The sequence below is a fragment of the Bos javanicus genome, chromosome 4, assembly GCF_032452875.1.
Source record: "Bos javanicus breed banteng chromosome 4, ARS-OSU_banteng_1.0, whole genome shotgun sequence".
NCBI lineage: Eukaryota > Metazoa > Chordata > Mammalia > Artiodactyla > Bovidae > Bos > Bos javanicus.
Window position 1 is genome coordinate 25,127,901 of NC_083871.1, and position 16,628 is coordinate 25,144,528.

The following is a 16,628-nucleotide window of genomic DNA, read 5'->3' on the forward strand; positions in this document are numbered from 1 at the left end:
AGTAATTGCTGGGAAACCTGCTAATTAGAAGGGAAAGAAGAAAAAAAGCTAATTAAGACTTCTGGTTTTGTAAATTTTTAATATACTTTACAGAATATAGCTGAATCTCAAATTCTACTTGTATGCAATGTAAAACATCATACTGTTACAGTTTGAGAATACTGTATTTATTCAGTTGAGGCTGAGTCAGTTTGAAAAACAAACACATATATGCTAATTATCAATGAAAACTGTCATTAGATTTAAACATAGCAATAATTTAGTTATCAATTACCTCTATTTTGTTTTGTAAAGAGAACATTTAAAATATTTAATAGTAATTTCCTACTTTTCACTTTAAAAGATATATACGCTTTCATAATTGTGAAACTAAAAATACATGAGAATATATATAAATGTTACAGTGCCAAACACCACCTATACAGCCGCTTCTAGCCCACTTATTTGAAACTATATTAATAAATACTAAAACAATATGTACTTACCATTTATTCTGCTTATTTTTAATTAAACTTTTAAAATAATTTCAAATCTTTATCTTAAATGGCTTTCTTAACCTTTTGCTAAAATATTATAATTTATGTTTCTTTGATATAATTAGTTTCAACATTAAAAAGAAGTAAAATTTACATATTTAACTTAAGAAATGTAATATTGCAAATTGATTTTTATAAAAGAAATACTGCACACACATATGTGTATATAAAGTAAAATTTGATAGTTATAATTACAGATGGCCCTTGAAGATGCAGGGGTTGGGGCACTGACCTCCCCAGTAGTTGAAAATCTGTGTATAATTTATAGTTGGCCCTTTGCATCCATGGTTCCTTCCAATCTGAACATTCAACCATTGTGTAGTACTGCAGTAGATACTACTGAAAAAACTCACGTATAAGTGGTCCAATGCAATTCAAACTTGTGCTGTGCAAGGGTCAACTGTTTAATATACAGTCTTTTCATGGCAAGCCAATGCAAAATGCTTAAAGTGGCCACAGTAAGAATGGCTTTGGGTAGAATAGGGATCTGACTTTTATCTGTAGATGAGTATTTACAACAAGTCATCTCTCACACTGAGCACTTTCTTGAAAACAAAGAAACAAACTACCTCTTAGCAATGAAGGTCAATCAAACCACTGATCACACTGTTAACTTCCTAAAAAGGCTGACTTTAAATGGCATGTAATTAAGTAGCATGCATTTAAAAAGAAAACCGTCTTTCCACAAATTTTTGCAAGTAGAAAGCAATTTCAGCAATCCTCAGGCATACTTTACCATTATTTTTAAAGGAACTTTGGAAAATAATGTGAAAATGGACAGTTTTCATGAATGTATGTTTCCAGAAATGAAGATGAAAATAAACCTGTAAAGTTGCCTCTGGATCTCTCAACAAACACAGCTGATTTACCTTTCTCTCTTGGGGAATATTTCTCTTTGTTCCCTTTATCCTTAGCTATGATTTCTGTATGTTGAAAAGCCAAAAGCCTCAGGACTTTCCTGTGCTCACTGGATGGACAAGTCCCTTTGCATCCATTCCTCCAATACTCACCCAGAGCCTCTGGTTCATGTCCCACAGCCTCGCTGCTGGATGTCCATTGCCTGCAATCATTGCTATATAGGAAATAAGCTTAAAACTCATTCTTAGTACCCAAGTTTAAGCCCTGTTTTTTGCTACTAAGCAGACACATGTCTTTGGAGAAGTCAGTGAAGATCTCTGAGCCTCAGTTTTCAGTAAAGGATGTGAGGAGATTTCTTTAAATTATTTTCAATGCTGTGAATCAGTTTTCAAATTATAAAGAAAAAAAGTAAATGCCATAATGATGATGGGGATTTCAGACCCAACTTAATATTTTATCTAAATCTCACACCACTAAATGTTTACAACTGCCTAGGGTAACGGCATACGGTTCCCAGGTAAACAAATGGTCGTCTGGTATAACGTCATACCAGAGAAGAATTCACCTTGGAACAAACAGTACGTCTTTCAACTGAACAGTCCATCATTCCATTGAAATCTAAGGTAACACAGCCAGCACTCAATAGATACACTGATATTGTTTGTGCCAGAGAAATGCCCAGTTTCCCACCATGTACCTAAAGACATGAATCTTTTCTTTAAAAATCTTGATAATTTTTCCCCTTTTGCCTTTATGAGCACTTTCAAATTCTTAAAACACTCACTTGAAGACATCAACAGGAATATCTATGACCTTTTACAATGCAGCCAACCCATCCTAACAAAGAGAGTTCTAACCAATATCCACACAATGCCCATATATTTTTATCCTCAAGATTTTTAATTAAATGATTTATTTATATTTCTTAACATCCCAAGAGACAGAGAGAGAGAAAATGGTGAGCCCAGGAATTTAGATTCAAGCCTACATTCATTCAAACCAACACAGTTCACCTAGGAGAATGCATTGCAACAATTATTTCATGTCTTTTATATTCTACTATTATTTAAATATAAAATATAAACTCTACAACTACCAAGGATACTTGGGAAATAAAGGGAAAATTACTCAACATGTTAAGAAGAGACTGCACAAGGCAGATAATTCACAGACTATCTGTAACTGAAAAAATTTTATGCAACTTTCACAGTTCCCACATGGCAGGTTAAGCTCTGGCATAACCCTAGTATGTTTCTATAAAGTATATATATAGAACAAAAAGCATCTCTAATGACTGAATTCACAGAATTATAAAATATAAGGCAAAGGGAAAATCATCAGCATCTAAGATGTATATACCAGTGGGAATTTGAAGGAGTAAGAACTTAAAAAGGTAGCAGTTATTAAAATTATTTGATATACAATCAACTAGCCTTTGAGTGGATCACAATAAACTGTGAAAAATTCTGAAAGAAATGGGAATACCAAACCATCTGATCTGCCTCTTGAGAAACCTACATAAAGGTCAGGAAGCAACAGTTAGAACTGGACATGGAACAACAGACTGGTTCCAAAGAGGAAAAGGAGTACATCAGGGCTGTATATTGTCACCCTGCTTATTTAACTTCTCTGCAGAGTACATCATGAGAAACACTGGGCTGGAAGAAGCACAAGCTGGAATCAAGATTGCCGGGAGAAATATCAATAACCTCAGATATGCAGATGACACCAACCTTATGGCAGAAAGTAAAGAAGAACTAAAGAGCCTCTTGGTGAAAGTGAAAGTGGAGAGTGAAAAAGTTGGCTTAAAGCTCAACATTCAGAAAACGAAGATCATGGCTGCTGCTGCTAAGTCGCTTCAGTCGTGTCCGACTCTGTGCGACCCCATAGACGGTGGCCCACCAGGCTCCCCCATCCCTGGGATTCTCCAGGCAAGAACACTGGAGTGGGTTGCCATTTCCTTCTCCAATGCATGAAAGGGAAAAGTGAAAGTGAAGTCACTCAGTCGTGCCCGACTCTTCACGACTCCATGGTCTGCAGCCTACCAGGCTTCTCTGTCCATGGGATTTTCCAGGCAAGAGTACTGGAATGGGGTGCCATTGCATCCGGTCCCATCACTTCATGGCAAATAGATGGGGAAACAGTGTAAACAGTGTCAGACTTTATTTTTGGGGACTCCAAAATCACTGCAGATGGTGATTGCAGCCATGAAATTCAAAGACGCTTACTCCTTGGAAGGAAAGTTATGACCAACCTAGATAGTATATTGAAAAGCAGAGATACTACTTTGGCAACAAAGGTCCATCTAGTCAAGGCTATGGTTTTTCCAGTGGTCATGTATGCATGTGAGAGTTAGACTGTGAAGAAAGCTGAGCACCGAAGAATTGATGCTTTTGAACTGTGGTGTTGGAGAAGACTCTTGAGAGTCCCTTGAACTGCAAGGAGATCCAACCAGTCCATCCTAAAGGAGATCAGTCCTGGGTGTTCATTGGAAGGCCTGATGTTGAAGCTGAAACTCCAATATTTTGGCCACCTGATGCAGAGAGCTGACTCATTTGAAAAGACCCTGATGCTGGGAAAGATTGAGGGCAGGAGGAGAAGGGGACGACAGTGGATGGTTGGATGGCATCACCGACACAGTGGACATGGGTTTGGGTGGACTCCGGAAGTTGGTGATGGACAGGGAGGCCTTGCGTGCTGCAGTTCATGTGGTCACAAAGAGTCAGACACGACTGAGCGACTGAACTGAACTGAACAACTACCAGTAGTTTATATACTTTCAGAAGACTAACTTGAGATTGACCAGTGTTAATTTCATGACACTTTCCAGTCTTCCTTTAAAGTTATTCACAAAAATCAGAACCCTTTTCAATTAATGTAAGTCAAAACTATATTTCATAAACCGAGGAAAACATACAATTTTAAAACATTAGAAAAGCAGGACAGTCTATCTCCTTTAGGAATCTAAGGTAATGTGAGGCTATTGGTGAAGATACTCAGATCATAGTTCCCTGCTATCTCTTTTTTGTCAAGGTATGAAAAATCAGAATGCAATTCAAATAACCCACAGAGAAAGGATATTGTTATAATTAACAATAATCATTAATCTTAATTTTAGTCTCATTATACAGTGATTTGCTAATTAACATAGAGATAATAGTTGACATTTTCTAAACTTTCATTCCTTGGACAATTAGCTGACTACTCATTATTTCTATTTTACCCTTTCATGCCTTTGTGAAAAGATTCTTTATGTGAAGGCCATTATTTTCCACTTGTCTGTTCTTTTCCAATTTAGGGAATTTATATTTGGCATGCATAAAAATGTTTTTAGTTCACCTAAGCATCATATCCTATGAATTATAAAAGACAACTTCAACATTCTACCATATACAATTTGCAGGGAAGCACAAAAGAAATACTTGGGGGAATGTTTCTAAGAACACAGCAGGTAATTTCCTCCATGTTCTTCATGCTACCAGTAGTTGACCAATGAGTCCAGAATTTCTTTCTTTGATTAAGGCAGAAATAATGGTGGTGCCTTGCCTTAAACTTTCCCGTAGCTTCTGTTCCTCCTGAAAGAAAAGAAAACAATATTTGTTCTAGAAATAACTTTTCTTTTTAAAAGAATATTTTTTAAAGAAACTTCCCCCCAACTTTATAGAGATATAAACGTAAGTATAACATTGTATAAATTTAAGCTATATGATGTGATGATGTGATATACATATATGTATGTGTGTGCATATATATATATAGCAAAATTATTACTCAAGAAAAGTTTGTTATCACATCACCTCATATAGTTAACTTTTTGGAAGGTGGTTAATAACATTTATGGGCTTTCCAGGTGGCTCAGTGGTAAAAAAAATTCATCTGCTAGTACAGGAAACATGGGTTCCATCTGTAGGTCAGGAAGATACCCTGGAGTAGGGAATGGCAACCCACTCCAGTATTCTTGTCTGGAAAATCATATGGACAGAGGAGCCTGGTGGGCTACAGTCCATGGGGTAGCAAAAAGTTGGACACAACTGAGGAACTGAGCATACACACATAAACATTTAAAGATCTACTCTCTCAGCAACCTTGAAGTATACAATATAGTACTGTTAACTTTTCAGCCACTAGGCTGTCCGTTAAATTCTCTGAACTTACTCATCTCCTAACTGGAAGTTTGTATCTTCGGACTAACATCTCCCCCATTTCCTCTACTTCTCAGCCCCTGGCAGCCACCAATCACAGACTCAGCCCCTGGCAACCACCAATCACAGACTCAGCCCCTGGAAACCACCAATCATAGACACAGTTCCTGGCAACCACCAATCATAGACTCAGCCATTGGCAACCACCAATCACAGACTTCAGTTCAGTTCAGTTGCTCAGTCGTGTCCAACTCTGCGACCCCATGAATTGCAGCACGCCAGGCCTCCCTGTCCATCCCAACTCCCGGAGCTCACTCACACTCATGTCCATCGAGTGGGTGATGCCATCCAGCCATCTCATCCTCTGTTGTCCCCTTCTCCTCCTGCCCCCAATCCCTCCCGGCATCAGGGTCTTTTCCAATGAGTCAACTCTTCGCATGAGGTGGCCAAAGTACTGGAGTTTCAGCTTTAGCATCATTCCTTCCAAAGAAATCCCAGGACTGATCTCCTGCAGAATGGACTGGTTGGATCTCCTTGCAGTCCAAGGGACTCTCAAGAGTCTTCTCCAACACCACAGTTCAAAAGCATCAACTCTTCGGCACTCAGCTTTCTTCACAGTTCAACTCTCACATTCATACATGACTACAGGAAAAACCATAGCCTTGACTAGACGGACCTTTGTTGGCAAAGTAATGTCTCTGCTTTTGAATATGCTATCTAGGTTGGTCATAACTTTTCTTCCAAGGAGTAAGCGTCTTTTAATTTCATGGCTGCAGTCACCATCTGCAGTGATTTTGGAGCCCAGAAAAATAAAGTCTGGCACTGTTTCCACTGTTTCCCCATCTATTTGCCATGAAGTGATGGGACCAGATGCCATGATTTTCGTTTTCTGAATGTTTAGCTTTAGGCCAACTTTTTCACTCTCCACTTTCACTTTCATCAAGAGGCTTTTTAGTTCCTCTTCACTTTCTGCCATAAGGGTGGTATCATCTGCATATCTGAGGTTATTGATATTTCTCCCAGCAATCTTGATTCCAGCTTGTGCTTCTTCCAGCCTAGCGTTTCTCATGATGTACTCTGCATATAAGTTAAATAAGCAGGGTGACAATATACAGCCTTGACGTACTCCTTTTCCTCTTTGGAACCAGTCTGTTGTTCCATGTCCAGTTCTAACAGTTGCTTCCTGACCTGCATATAGGTTTCTCAAGAGGCAGGTCAGGTGGTCTGGTAGTCCCCATCTCTTTCAGAATTTTCCAGTTTATTGTGATCCACACAGTCAAACGCTTTGACATAGTCAATAAAGCAGAAATAGATGTCTTTCTGGAACTCTCTGGCTTTTTTGATGATCCAGCAGATGTTGGCAATTTGATCTCTGGTTCCTCTGCCTTTTCTAAAACCAGCTTGAACATCTGGAAGTTCACGGTTCACGTATTGCTGAAGCCTGGCTTGGAGAATTTTGAGCATTACTTTACTAGCGTGTGAGATGAGTACAATTGTGCAGTAGATTGAGCATTCTTTGGCATTGCCTTTCTTTGGGATTGGAATGAAAACTGACCTTTTCCAGTCCTGTGGCCACTGTTGAGTTTTCCAAACTTGCTGGCATATTGAGTGCAGCACATTCACAGCATCATCTTTCAGGATTTGCAATAGTTCAACTGGAATGCCATCACCTCCACTAGCTTTGTTTGTAGTGATGCTTCCTAAGGCCCACTTGACTTCACATTCCAGGATGTCTGGCTCTAGGTGAGTGAGCACACCATTGTGATTATCTTGGTCTTGAGGATCTTTTTTGTACAGTTCTTCTGTGTATTCCTGCCACCTCTTCTTAATATTTTCTTCTTCTGTTAGGTCCATACCATTTCTGTCCTTTATCGAGCCCATCTTTGCATGAAATGTTCCCTTGCTATCTCTAATTTTCTTGAAGAGATCTCTAGTCTTTCCCGTTCTGTTGTTTTCCTCTATTTCTTTGCATTGATTGCTGAGGAAGGCTTTCTTATCTCTTCTTGCTACTCTTTGGAACTCTGCATTCAGATGCTTATATCTTTCCTTTTCTCCTTTGCTTTTTGCTTCTCTTCTTTTCACAGATATTTGTAAGCCCTCCCCAGACAGCCATTTTGCTTTTTTGCATTTCTTTTCCATGGGGATGGTCTTGATCCCTGTCTCCTGTACAATGCCCCTGGCAACCACCAATCACAGACTCAGCCCCTGGCAACCACCCATCATAGACTCAGCCCCTGGCAACCACCAATAACAGACTCAGCCCCTGAGTGAAGTCGCTCAGTCATGTCTGACTCTTTACCACCCCATGTACCATAGCCTACCAGGCTTCTCCATCTATGGGATTTTCCAGGCAGGAATACTGGAGTGGGTTGCCATTCCCTTCTCCAGGAGATCTTCCCAACCCAGGGATTGAACCCAGGTCTCCCACATTGTAGGCAGATGCTTTACCGTATGAGCCACCAGGAAAGTCAGTTACACTAAGCTATGTCTATATTAGATAGGTCAACAAACAAACATTAATATCAGGTATTTACTGGTTTATAAAAAACAGTTGGAATAAATACAAATTTTAAACTCACTTTTCCCCATTTTTCCTCAATCTCAGGAGTTAGAGATGGTCTAGATAAGTGCTCCTGAGAGCCCTGGTCTCAAGGCACAGGGAAAGAAAACCAAGTTCTAACAAAATGGCAGCAGGTTTAAACCAAATGGTGGCCAGACAAAGCAAAATGGCCATCAAAAATCACAACACAGAACACAGAGATGAAACACACATATAGACTTGGCAGTCTTCATCAGACACTCTCTTAAATATAAGAATACAGTCTTTCAGAAAATCTCCTATAGAGACAGAACTTCAGATTCAAGTACTAACAGAGTAAATGAAAATATCTCAGGTCTTCAAACATTTCAAAGAGAGGAAAGGAAGCCAGCCTGAAAGGAGGAGGAGGAGGAGGAGGGGTGAGAGGGGGGCAAAAGGGGTGGCCTTACAGACATCTCCTGCCACCTGCAGATACCCAGGCATTATGGGACTTTACCCTGGGCCTCTAGAGAAGGGAGGACTAGAACTTGGCCCTACCAGAAACCAGACCAGAACTCAGTCGCTGGCAACCTCCAATCACAGACGCTCTGTTAGTATGAGTTTATGGAGTCACTCTGCACTGGCTTGCTGTTCTTTGGGCTCAGCATTGCTAGAAATCAGACTGCAGCCACTGGCAGGGACTTGGTGCCCCAGATAAAGGAGAAATGCTTTTATAAGCACTTTTGTTCTAGAAAAAATATATGCTGAAAGTACCAAGAAAAGCACTGACACAATTTCAAATGCTAATACTATGAAACAAAAGGTTATTTTCCCTGAATCCAATATCTGACCAACTTTGGTTTGGCTTTTTACTGAAGTGTGAGCATCTCTCTGATGATGCAATTCTTTTCTTTTTTTTTTTTTTAGTGTTCTTCAACAACAGACTGTTATAAACTGTGAGAATTGGTGTGGAGGGGGGAAAAATCTTCTTGTTTTTTGAGTAAATTATCAGGCAGATTTGTGAAATGAATTACCTCACAAGTTGCTAAAATGTGGGTTTTGCCTTTGAAATCATATTCTTCCTTAGAAATTCATATTCTATGAAATTCTGGGTTTTTTTAAATTATTTAGGCTTCCTGAATGCATGAAGGGATGATAAAATGAAAGAAAAATGAAAGTGGAAACAGAGTTAATACCTTAAGGTCCTCGGGTTATGAATTGAGCTATATCCAACGGAGAGATCTAGTGACCAATTTCCACACTTTGGCATCATCCGTAATGCCTTATCCCAACATTCAATCCATATATTCTACTCAAACTGCTACTGTCAGCATAATACCTTGGGCCCAAGATTACTGAAACAATCTTGTAGTCTCTCTAAAGTCTGTCCTCTTCTATCCTATTTCCTCCATAGCAATGAAAATACTGATTATAAATAATAAAAATCTGATCACATCATAATTCTGCCTAAAATCCTTTGAAAGCTATCTTTTATTTTTTTAATTTAATTTTATTTAACTTTACAATATTGTATTGGTTTTGCCATATATCAAAATGAATCTGCCACAGGTATACATGTGTTCCCCATCCTGAACCCTCCTCCCTCCTCCCTCCCCATACCATCCCTCTGGGTCATCCCAGTGCACCAGCCCCAAGCATCCAGTATCGTGCATCAAACCTGGACTGGTGACTCGTTTCATATATGATATTATACATATTTCAATGCCATTCTCCCAAATCATCCCACCCTCTCCCTCTCCCACAGAGTCCAAAAGACTATTCTATACATCAGTGTCTTTTTTGCTATCTCGTATACAGGGTTATTGTTACCATCTTTCTAAATTCCATATATATGCGTTAGTATACTGTACTGGTGTTTTTCTTTCTGGCTTACTTCCCTCTGTATAATAGGCTCCAGTTTCATCCACCTCATTAGAACGGATTCAAATGTATTCTTTTTAATGGCTGAGTAATACTCCATTGTGTATATGTACCACAGCTTTCTTATCCATTCATCTGCTGATGGGCATCTAGGTTGCTTCCATGTCCTGGCTATTATAAACAGTGCTGCGATGAACATTGGGGTACATGTGTCTCTTTCCCTTCTGGTTTCCTCAGTGTGTATGCCCAGCAGTGGGATTGTTGGATCATAAGGCAGTTCTATTTCCAGTTTTTTAAGGAATCTCCACACTGTTCTCCATAGTGGCTGTACTAGTTTGCATTCCCACCAACAGTGTAAGAGGGTTCCCTTCTCTCCACACCCTCTCCAGCATTTATTGCTTGTAGACTTTTGGATAGCAGCCATTCTGACTGGCGTGAAATGGTACCTCATATGGTTTTTTTTTTCTTTTTTTTTTTTGGACACAGTAGGTGTTTAATAAACGTTTGGGGGAATAAAGTTTAGTCAGTCTGCCCAGAAAACTACTCTATTGATTTCTAAGGTTTCTTTATGTAACTCTTGCTTCCAGCCTCAAAGCAGAATTGTCCTTTATCAGAGGGAGGAAGGGGCTGTGCTGATTACAGGAAGAGATAAAGGGATCCTCCATAGTCAGAGGTTACCTCTGTTACCTCTGAACCTGCGTTTTTGGTCTTGTTTCTGCAAGGAACTTTTAACTGCGGGTATTGGTACTAGCCGGCTCTCCTTCCAGTGCTACTGCTCACCACTTTGGCAGCTCCGATTTGAATCAAGTCCCATCAGTTTTTTTTTGTTTTGTTTTGTTTTTTTTTTTTTTTATCACCTACTGCATCTCCAGAATAGAGGACAGTGTCTGGATTATAGCTAATCATTCGATACAAAGTGGGTTGAATATGTTCATTTTTCTCTCCTATAGGAAGGAATTATTAGATAACTTTGCAAAATTTTATGAAGAGCTTTTTCAATTTTTATATTCAACAATATATTACAGGGATGCTTTTTAGCTGAAAGTAAGTGCTAAGTACATCTTTTTTTTTTTTTTTATTCGGTTAATAACTGTAATAGTACAGTTGTCAACTTCAGTAATTTAACATGGATAAAATACTTTTATTAAATCTACTGTCTGTATTCTAATACTGTTAACTGACCCTCAGTGTCCTTTTTAGCACTTTTTCCTTCTAGTACAAGATCTAGTCCAGGATCAGATATTGCATTTCATTGTCATGTTGATAAAGTCTCTTTTAATCTGGAACACTTTTACAGCCTTTCTTTGTTTTTTATGATATTGTCATTGTTAAAGAATACTGCCCCTACTTTGTTTTTTTTTTTTTTGACAGCTTTAATTTTTCAGCACTTTTTTTTTTTAATTTGATAAATTTAACGCCTTTTATTGCCATACCTCATTTTACTGTGCTTTGCTTTAGTGAGCTTTATAGATACACGTTTTTTTTTTTTTTTCTTTTTTTTTCCTTGTTAATTTTCTGTTTAGTTGATCTATCCATAAGTGTGAGTGGGGTATTAAAGTCTCCCACTATTATTGTGTTATTGTTAATTTCTCCTTTCATACTTGTTAGGATTTGTCTTACATACTGCGGTGCTCCCATGTTGGGTGGATATATATTTATAATTGTTATATCTTCTTCTTGGATTGATCCTTTGATCATTATGTAGTGACCTTCTTTGTCTCTTTTCACAGCCTTTGTTTTAAAGTCTAATTTATCTGATACGAGTATTGTGACTCCTGCTTTCTTTTGGTCCCAATTTGCATGGAAAATCTTTTTCCAGCCCTTCACTTTCAGTCTGTATGTGTCCCCTGTTTACAATAAAGAGAACTCCACAAACTGCCAGAATACAGAAAGGACTCCCAAACTCAGCAATTTAAACAAGATGAAGAGACAGAGGAATACCCAGCAGATAAAGGAACAGGATAAATGCCCACCAAACCAAACAAAAGAGGGAGAGATAGGGAATCTACCTGATAAAGAATTCCAAATAATGATAGTGAAATTGACCCAAAATCTTGAAATTAAAATGGAATCACAGATAAATAGCCTGGAGACAAGGATTGAGAAGATGCAAGAAAGGTTTAACAAGGACCTAGAAGAAATAAAAAAGAGTCAATATATAATGAATAATGCAATAAATGAAATTAAAAACACTCTGGAGCCAACAAATAGTAGAATAACAGAGGCAGAAGATAGGATTAGTGAATTAGAAGATAGAATGGTAGAAATAAATGAATCAGAGAGGATAAAAGAAAAACGAATTAAAAGAAATGAGGACAATCTCAGAGACCTCCAGGACAATATTAAACGCTACAACATTCGAATCATAGGGGTTCCAGAAGAAGAAGACAAAAAGAAAGACCATGAGAAAATACTTGAGGAGATAATAGTTGAAAACTTCCCTAAAATGGGGAAGGAAATAATCACCCAAGTCCAAGAAACCCAGAGAGTCCCAAACAGGATAAACCCAAGGAGAAACACCCCAAGACACATATTAATCAAATTAACAAAGATCAAACACAAAGAACAGATATTAAAAGCAGCAAGGGAAAAACAACAAATAACACACAAGGGGATTCCCATAAGGATAACAGCTGATCTTTCAATAGAAACTCTTCAAGCCAGGAGGGAATGGCAAGACATACTTAAAATGATGAAAGAAAATAACCTACAGCCCAGATTATTGTACCCAGCAAGGATCTCATTCAAGTATGAAGGAGAAATCAAAAGCTTTTCAGACAAGCAAAAGCTGAGAGAATTCTGCACCACCAAACCAGCTCTCCAACAAATACTAAAGGATATTCTCTAGACAGGAAACACAAAAATGGTGTATAAACTCGAACCCAAAACAATAAAGTAAATGGCAACGGGATCATACTCATGAGTAATTACCTTAAACGTAAATGGGTTGAATGCCCCAACCAAAAGACAAAGACTGGCTGAATGGATACAAAAATAAGACCCCTACATATGTTGTCTACAAGAGACCCACCTCAAAACAGGGGACACATACAGACTGAAAGTGAAGGCCTCATATGGTTTTGATTTGCATTTCTCTGATAATGAGTGATGTTGAGCATCTTTTCATGTGTTTGTTAGCCATCTGTATGTCTTCTTTGGAGAAAGTTCTTTGGTCCATTTTTTGATTGGGTCATTTATTTTTCTGGTGTTGAGCTGTAGGAGTTGCTTGTATATTTTTGAGATTAGTTGTTTGTTTGTTGCTTCATTTGCTATTATTTTCTCCCATTCTGAAGGCTGTCTTTTCACCTTGCCTATAGTTTCCTTTGTTGTGTAGAAGCTTTTAAGTTTAATTAGGTCCCATTTGTTTATTTTTGCTTTTATTTCCAATATTCTGGGAGGTGGTCATAGAGGATCCTGCTGTGATGTATGTCAGAGAGTGTTTTGCCTATGTTCTCCTCTAGGAGTTTTATAGTTTCTGATCTTACGTTTAGATCTTTAATCCATTTTGAGTTTATTTTTGTGTATGGTGTTAGAAAGTGCTCTAGTTTCATTCTTTTACAAGTGGTTGACCAGTTTTCCCAGCACCACTTGTTAAAGAGATTGTCTTTAATCCATTGTATATTCTTGCCTCCTTTGTCAAAGATAAGGTGTCCATATGTGCGTGGATTTATCTCTGGGCTTTCTATTTTGTTCCATTGATCTATATTTCTATCTTTGTGCCAGTACCATACTGTCTTGATGACTGTGGCTTTGCAGTAGAGCTTGAAGTCAGGCAGGTTGATTCCTCCAGTTCCATTCTTCTTTCTCAAGATAGCTTTGGCTATTTGAGGTTTTTTGTATTTCCATACAAATTGTGAAATTATTTGTTCTAGCTCTGTGAAGAATACCGTTGGTAGCTTGATAGGGATTGCATTGAATCTATAAACTGCTTTGGGTAGTATATTCATTTTCACTATATTGATTTTTCCAATCCATGAACATGGTATATTTCTCCATCTATTAGTGTCCTCTTTGAATTCTTTCACCAGTGTTTTATAGTTTTCTATATATAGGTCTTTAGTTTATTTAGGTAGATAGATATATTCCTAAGTATTTTATTCTTTCCGTTGCAATGGTGAATGGAATTGTTTCCTTAATTTCTCTTTCTATTTTCTCATTATTAGTGTATAGGAATGCAAGGGATTTCTGTGTGTTGATTTTATATCCTGCAACTTTACTATAATCATTGATTAGTTCTAGTAATTTTCTGGTGGAGTCTTTAGGGTTTTCTATGTAGAGGATCATGTCATCTGCAAACAGTGAGAGTTTTACTTCTTCTTTTCCAATTTGGATTCCTTTTATTTCTTTTTCTGCTCTGATTGCTGTGGCCAAAACTTCCAAAACTATGTTGAATAGTAGTGGTGACAGTGGGCACCCTTGTCTTGTTCCTGACCTTAAGGGAAATGCTTTCAATTTTTGACCATTGAGGATAATGTTTGCTGTGGGTTTGTCATATATAGCTTTTATTATGTTGAGGTATGTTCCTTCTATTTCTGCTTTCTGGAGAGTTTTTATCATAAATGGATGTTGAATTTTGTCAAAGGCTTTCTCTGCATCTATTGAGATAATCATATGGCTTTTATTTTTCAATTCATTAATGTGGTGTATTACAATGATTGATTTGTGGATATTGACAAATCCATGCATCCCTGGGATAAAGCACACTTGGTCATGGTGTATGATCTTTTTAATGTGTTGTTGGATTCTGATTGCTAGAATTTTGTTAAGGATTTTTGCATCTATGTTCATCAGTGATATTGGCCTGTAGTTTTCTTTTTTGTGTGGCATCTTTGTCAGGTTTTGGTATTAGGGTGATGGTGGCCTCACAGAATGAGTTTGGAAGTTTACCTTCCTCTGCAATTTTCTGGAAGAGTTTGAGTAGAATAGGTTTTAGCTCTTCTCTAAATTTTTGGTAGAATTCAGCTGTGAAGCCATCTGGACCTGGGCTTTACTTTGCTGGAAGATTTCTGATTACCGTTTCAATTTCCGTGCTTGTGATGGGTCTGTTAAGATTTTCTATTTCTTCCTGGTTCAGTTTTGGAAAGTTGTACTCTTCTAAGAATTTGTCTATTTCTTCCACGTTGTCCATTTTATTGGCATATAATTGCTGAAAGTAGTCTCTTATGATCCTTTGTATTTCTGTGTTGTCTGTTGTGATCTCTCCATTTTCATTTCTAATTTTATTGGTTTGATTTTTCTGCCTTTGTTTCTTGATGAGTCTGGCTAATGGTTTGTCAATTTTATTTATCCTTTCAAAGAACCAGCTTTTGGCTTTGTTGATTTTTGCTATGGTCTCTTTTGTTTCTTTTGCATTTATTTCTGCCCTAATTTTTAAGATTTATTTCCTTCTACTAACCCTGGGGTTCTTCATTTCTTCCTTTTCTAGTTGCTTTAGTTGTAGAGTTAGGTTATTTATTTGACTTTTTTCTTGTTTCTTGAGGTATGCCTGTATTGCTATGAACTTTCCCCTTAGGACTGCTTTTACCATGTCCCACAGGTTTTGGGTTGTTGTGTTTTCATTTTCATTCATTTCTATGCAAATTTTGATTTCTTTTTTGATTTCTTCTGTGATTTTTTGGTTATTCAGCAGCGTGTTGTTCAGCCTCCATATGTTGGAATTTTTAATAGTTTTTCTCCTGTAATTGAGATCTAATCTTACTGCATTGTGGTCAGAAAAGATGCTTGGAATGATTTCAATTTTTCTGAATTTACTAAGGCTACACTTATAGCCCAGAATGTGATCTATTCTGGAGAAGGTTCCGTGTGCGCTTGAGAAAAAGGTGAAATTCATTGTTTTGGGATGAAATGTCCTATAGATATCAGGATCAGTTATAAACCCTTTACCTGGCAGGTCTTTTATCCTTCCAACCCTCTTCTTATCATTCCCTTAAAATCACTCAGTTCTCCAAGCTATGTAGAATGGTTTAAGAATGCCTATACAAGCCATTTTTCAAGCTTTCATCCCTTTGCACTAACTAATCCCTTTGTCAGAAAAGCTGTCCCACTTGCATCCTAGCCTAGCTGACCCAACTAACTCTGAGGTTCAACTCAGGTATCAGTAACTCTTAAAATCTCTTTGACTGCTGTTCTCCAACTCAATTTGAGTGAGGTGAATATTTACTTAATTCTAATAGTCTTTCTAGCTGACCATCTATTCCACCAGATGATCAGTTTCTTTCTTTCACATTTTTAAAAGACTTTTTACTTTGTATTGGGGTATAGCCAATTAACAATGTGATAGTTTCAGGTGAGCAGCAAAAGGACTCAGCCATACATATACATGTATCCATCCCCCCCAAACTCCTCTCCCTTCCAGGCTGCCATATAACAAGATCCGTTTCTTTATGCAAAGAATATTTTATCTTTGAAGACGAAAAATCTAGTTCAATGCCTTACACACTGTAGCACTCCATAAACTAACAAATTCAAAGCACAGGGAGCTCTGACTCTGATGGACATATATTCACCCTTTCCGTTTGATTCATTTATTAACAATAACAAGTATTGGATTACTTTGTTTACTCCTGTTTACATATTTACCCAGAAGTCTGGCAACTGTGCAAACAAGAATGCTATCTTATCGAAGCCTTCCCACTACCACCATGCCTACACTAGCCCAGGCTTAGGTTCCTCATCTTTGATGATGATAGTTAA

At 37.8% G+C, this 16,628-nt stretch overlaps 1 protein-coding gene across 9 annotated transcripts in view; it reads right to left on the reverse strand.

Moving 5' to 3' along the window:
• CRPPA (CDP-L-ribitol pyrophosphorylase A) overlaps window positions 1–16,628 on the reverse strand; it is a 454,696-nt gene that overhangs the window by 74,359 nt on the left and 363,709 nt on the right. For 6 of the 9 annotated variants that reach the window (XR_009735806.1, XR_009735807.1, XR_009735808.1 and 3 more), the window contains one exon: window positions 4,941–4,969. Coding sequence is in view for 6 of the 9 variants with exons in the window: in XM_061413612.1 (XP_061269596.1) it covers window positions 4,941–4,969 (29 nt within the window). In the remaining 3 variants the exon portion in view is untranslated. Of the gene's footprint in view, window positions 1–4,266; window positions 4,970–16,628 lie in introns of those variants that run through there. The other 3 variants (XM_061413610.1, XM_061413609.1, XM_061413614.1) reach the window with 1 other exon arrangement.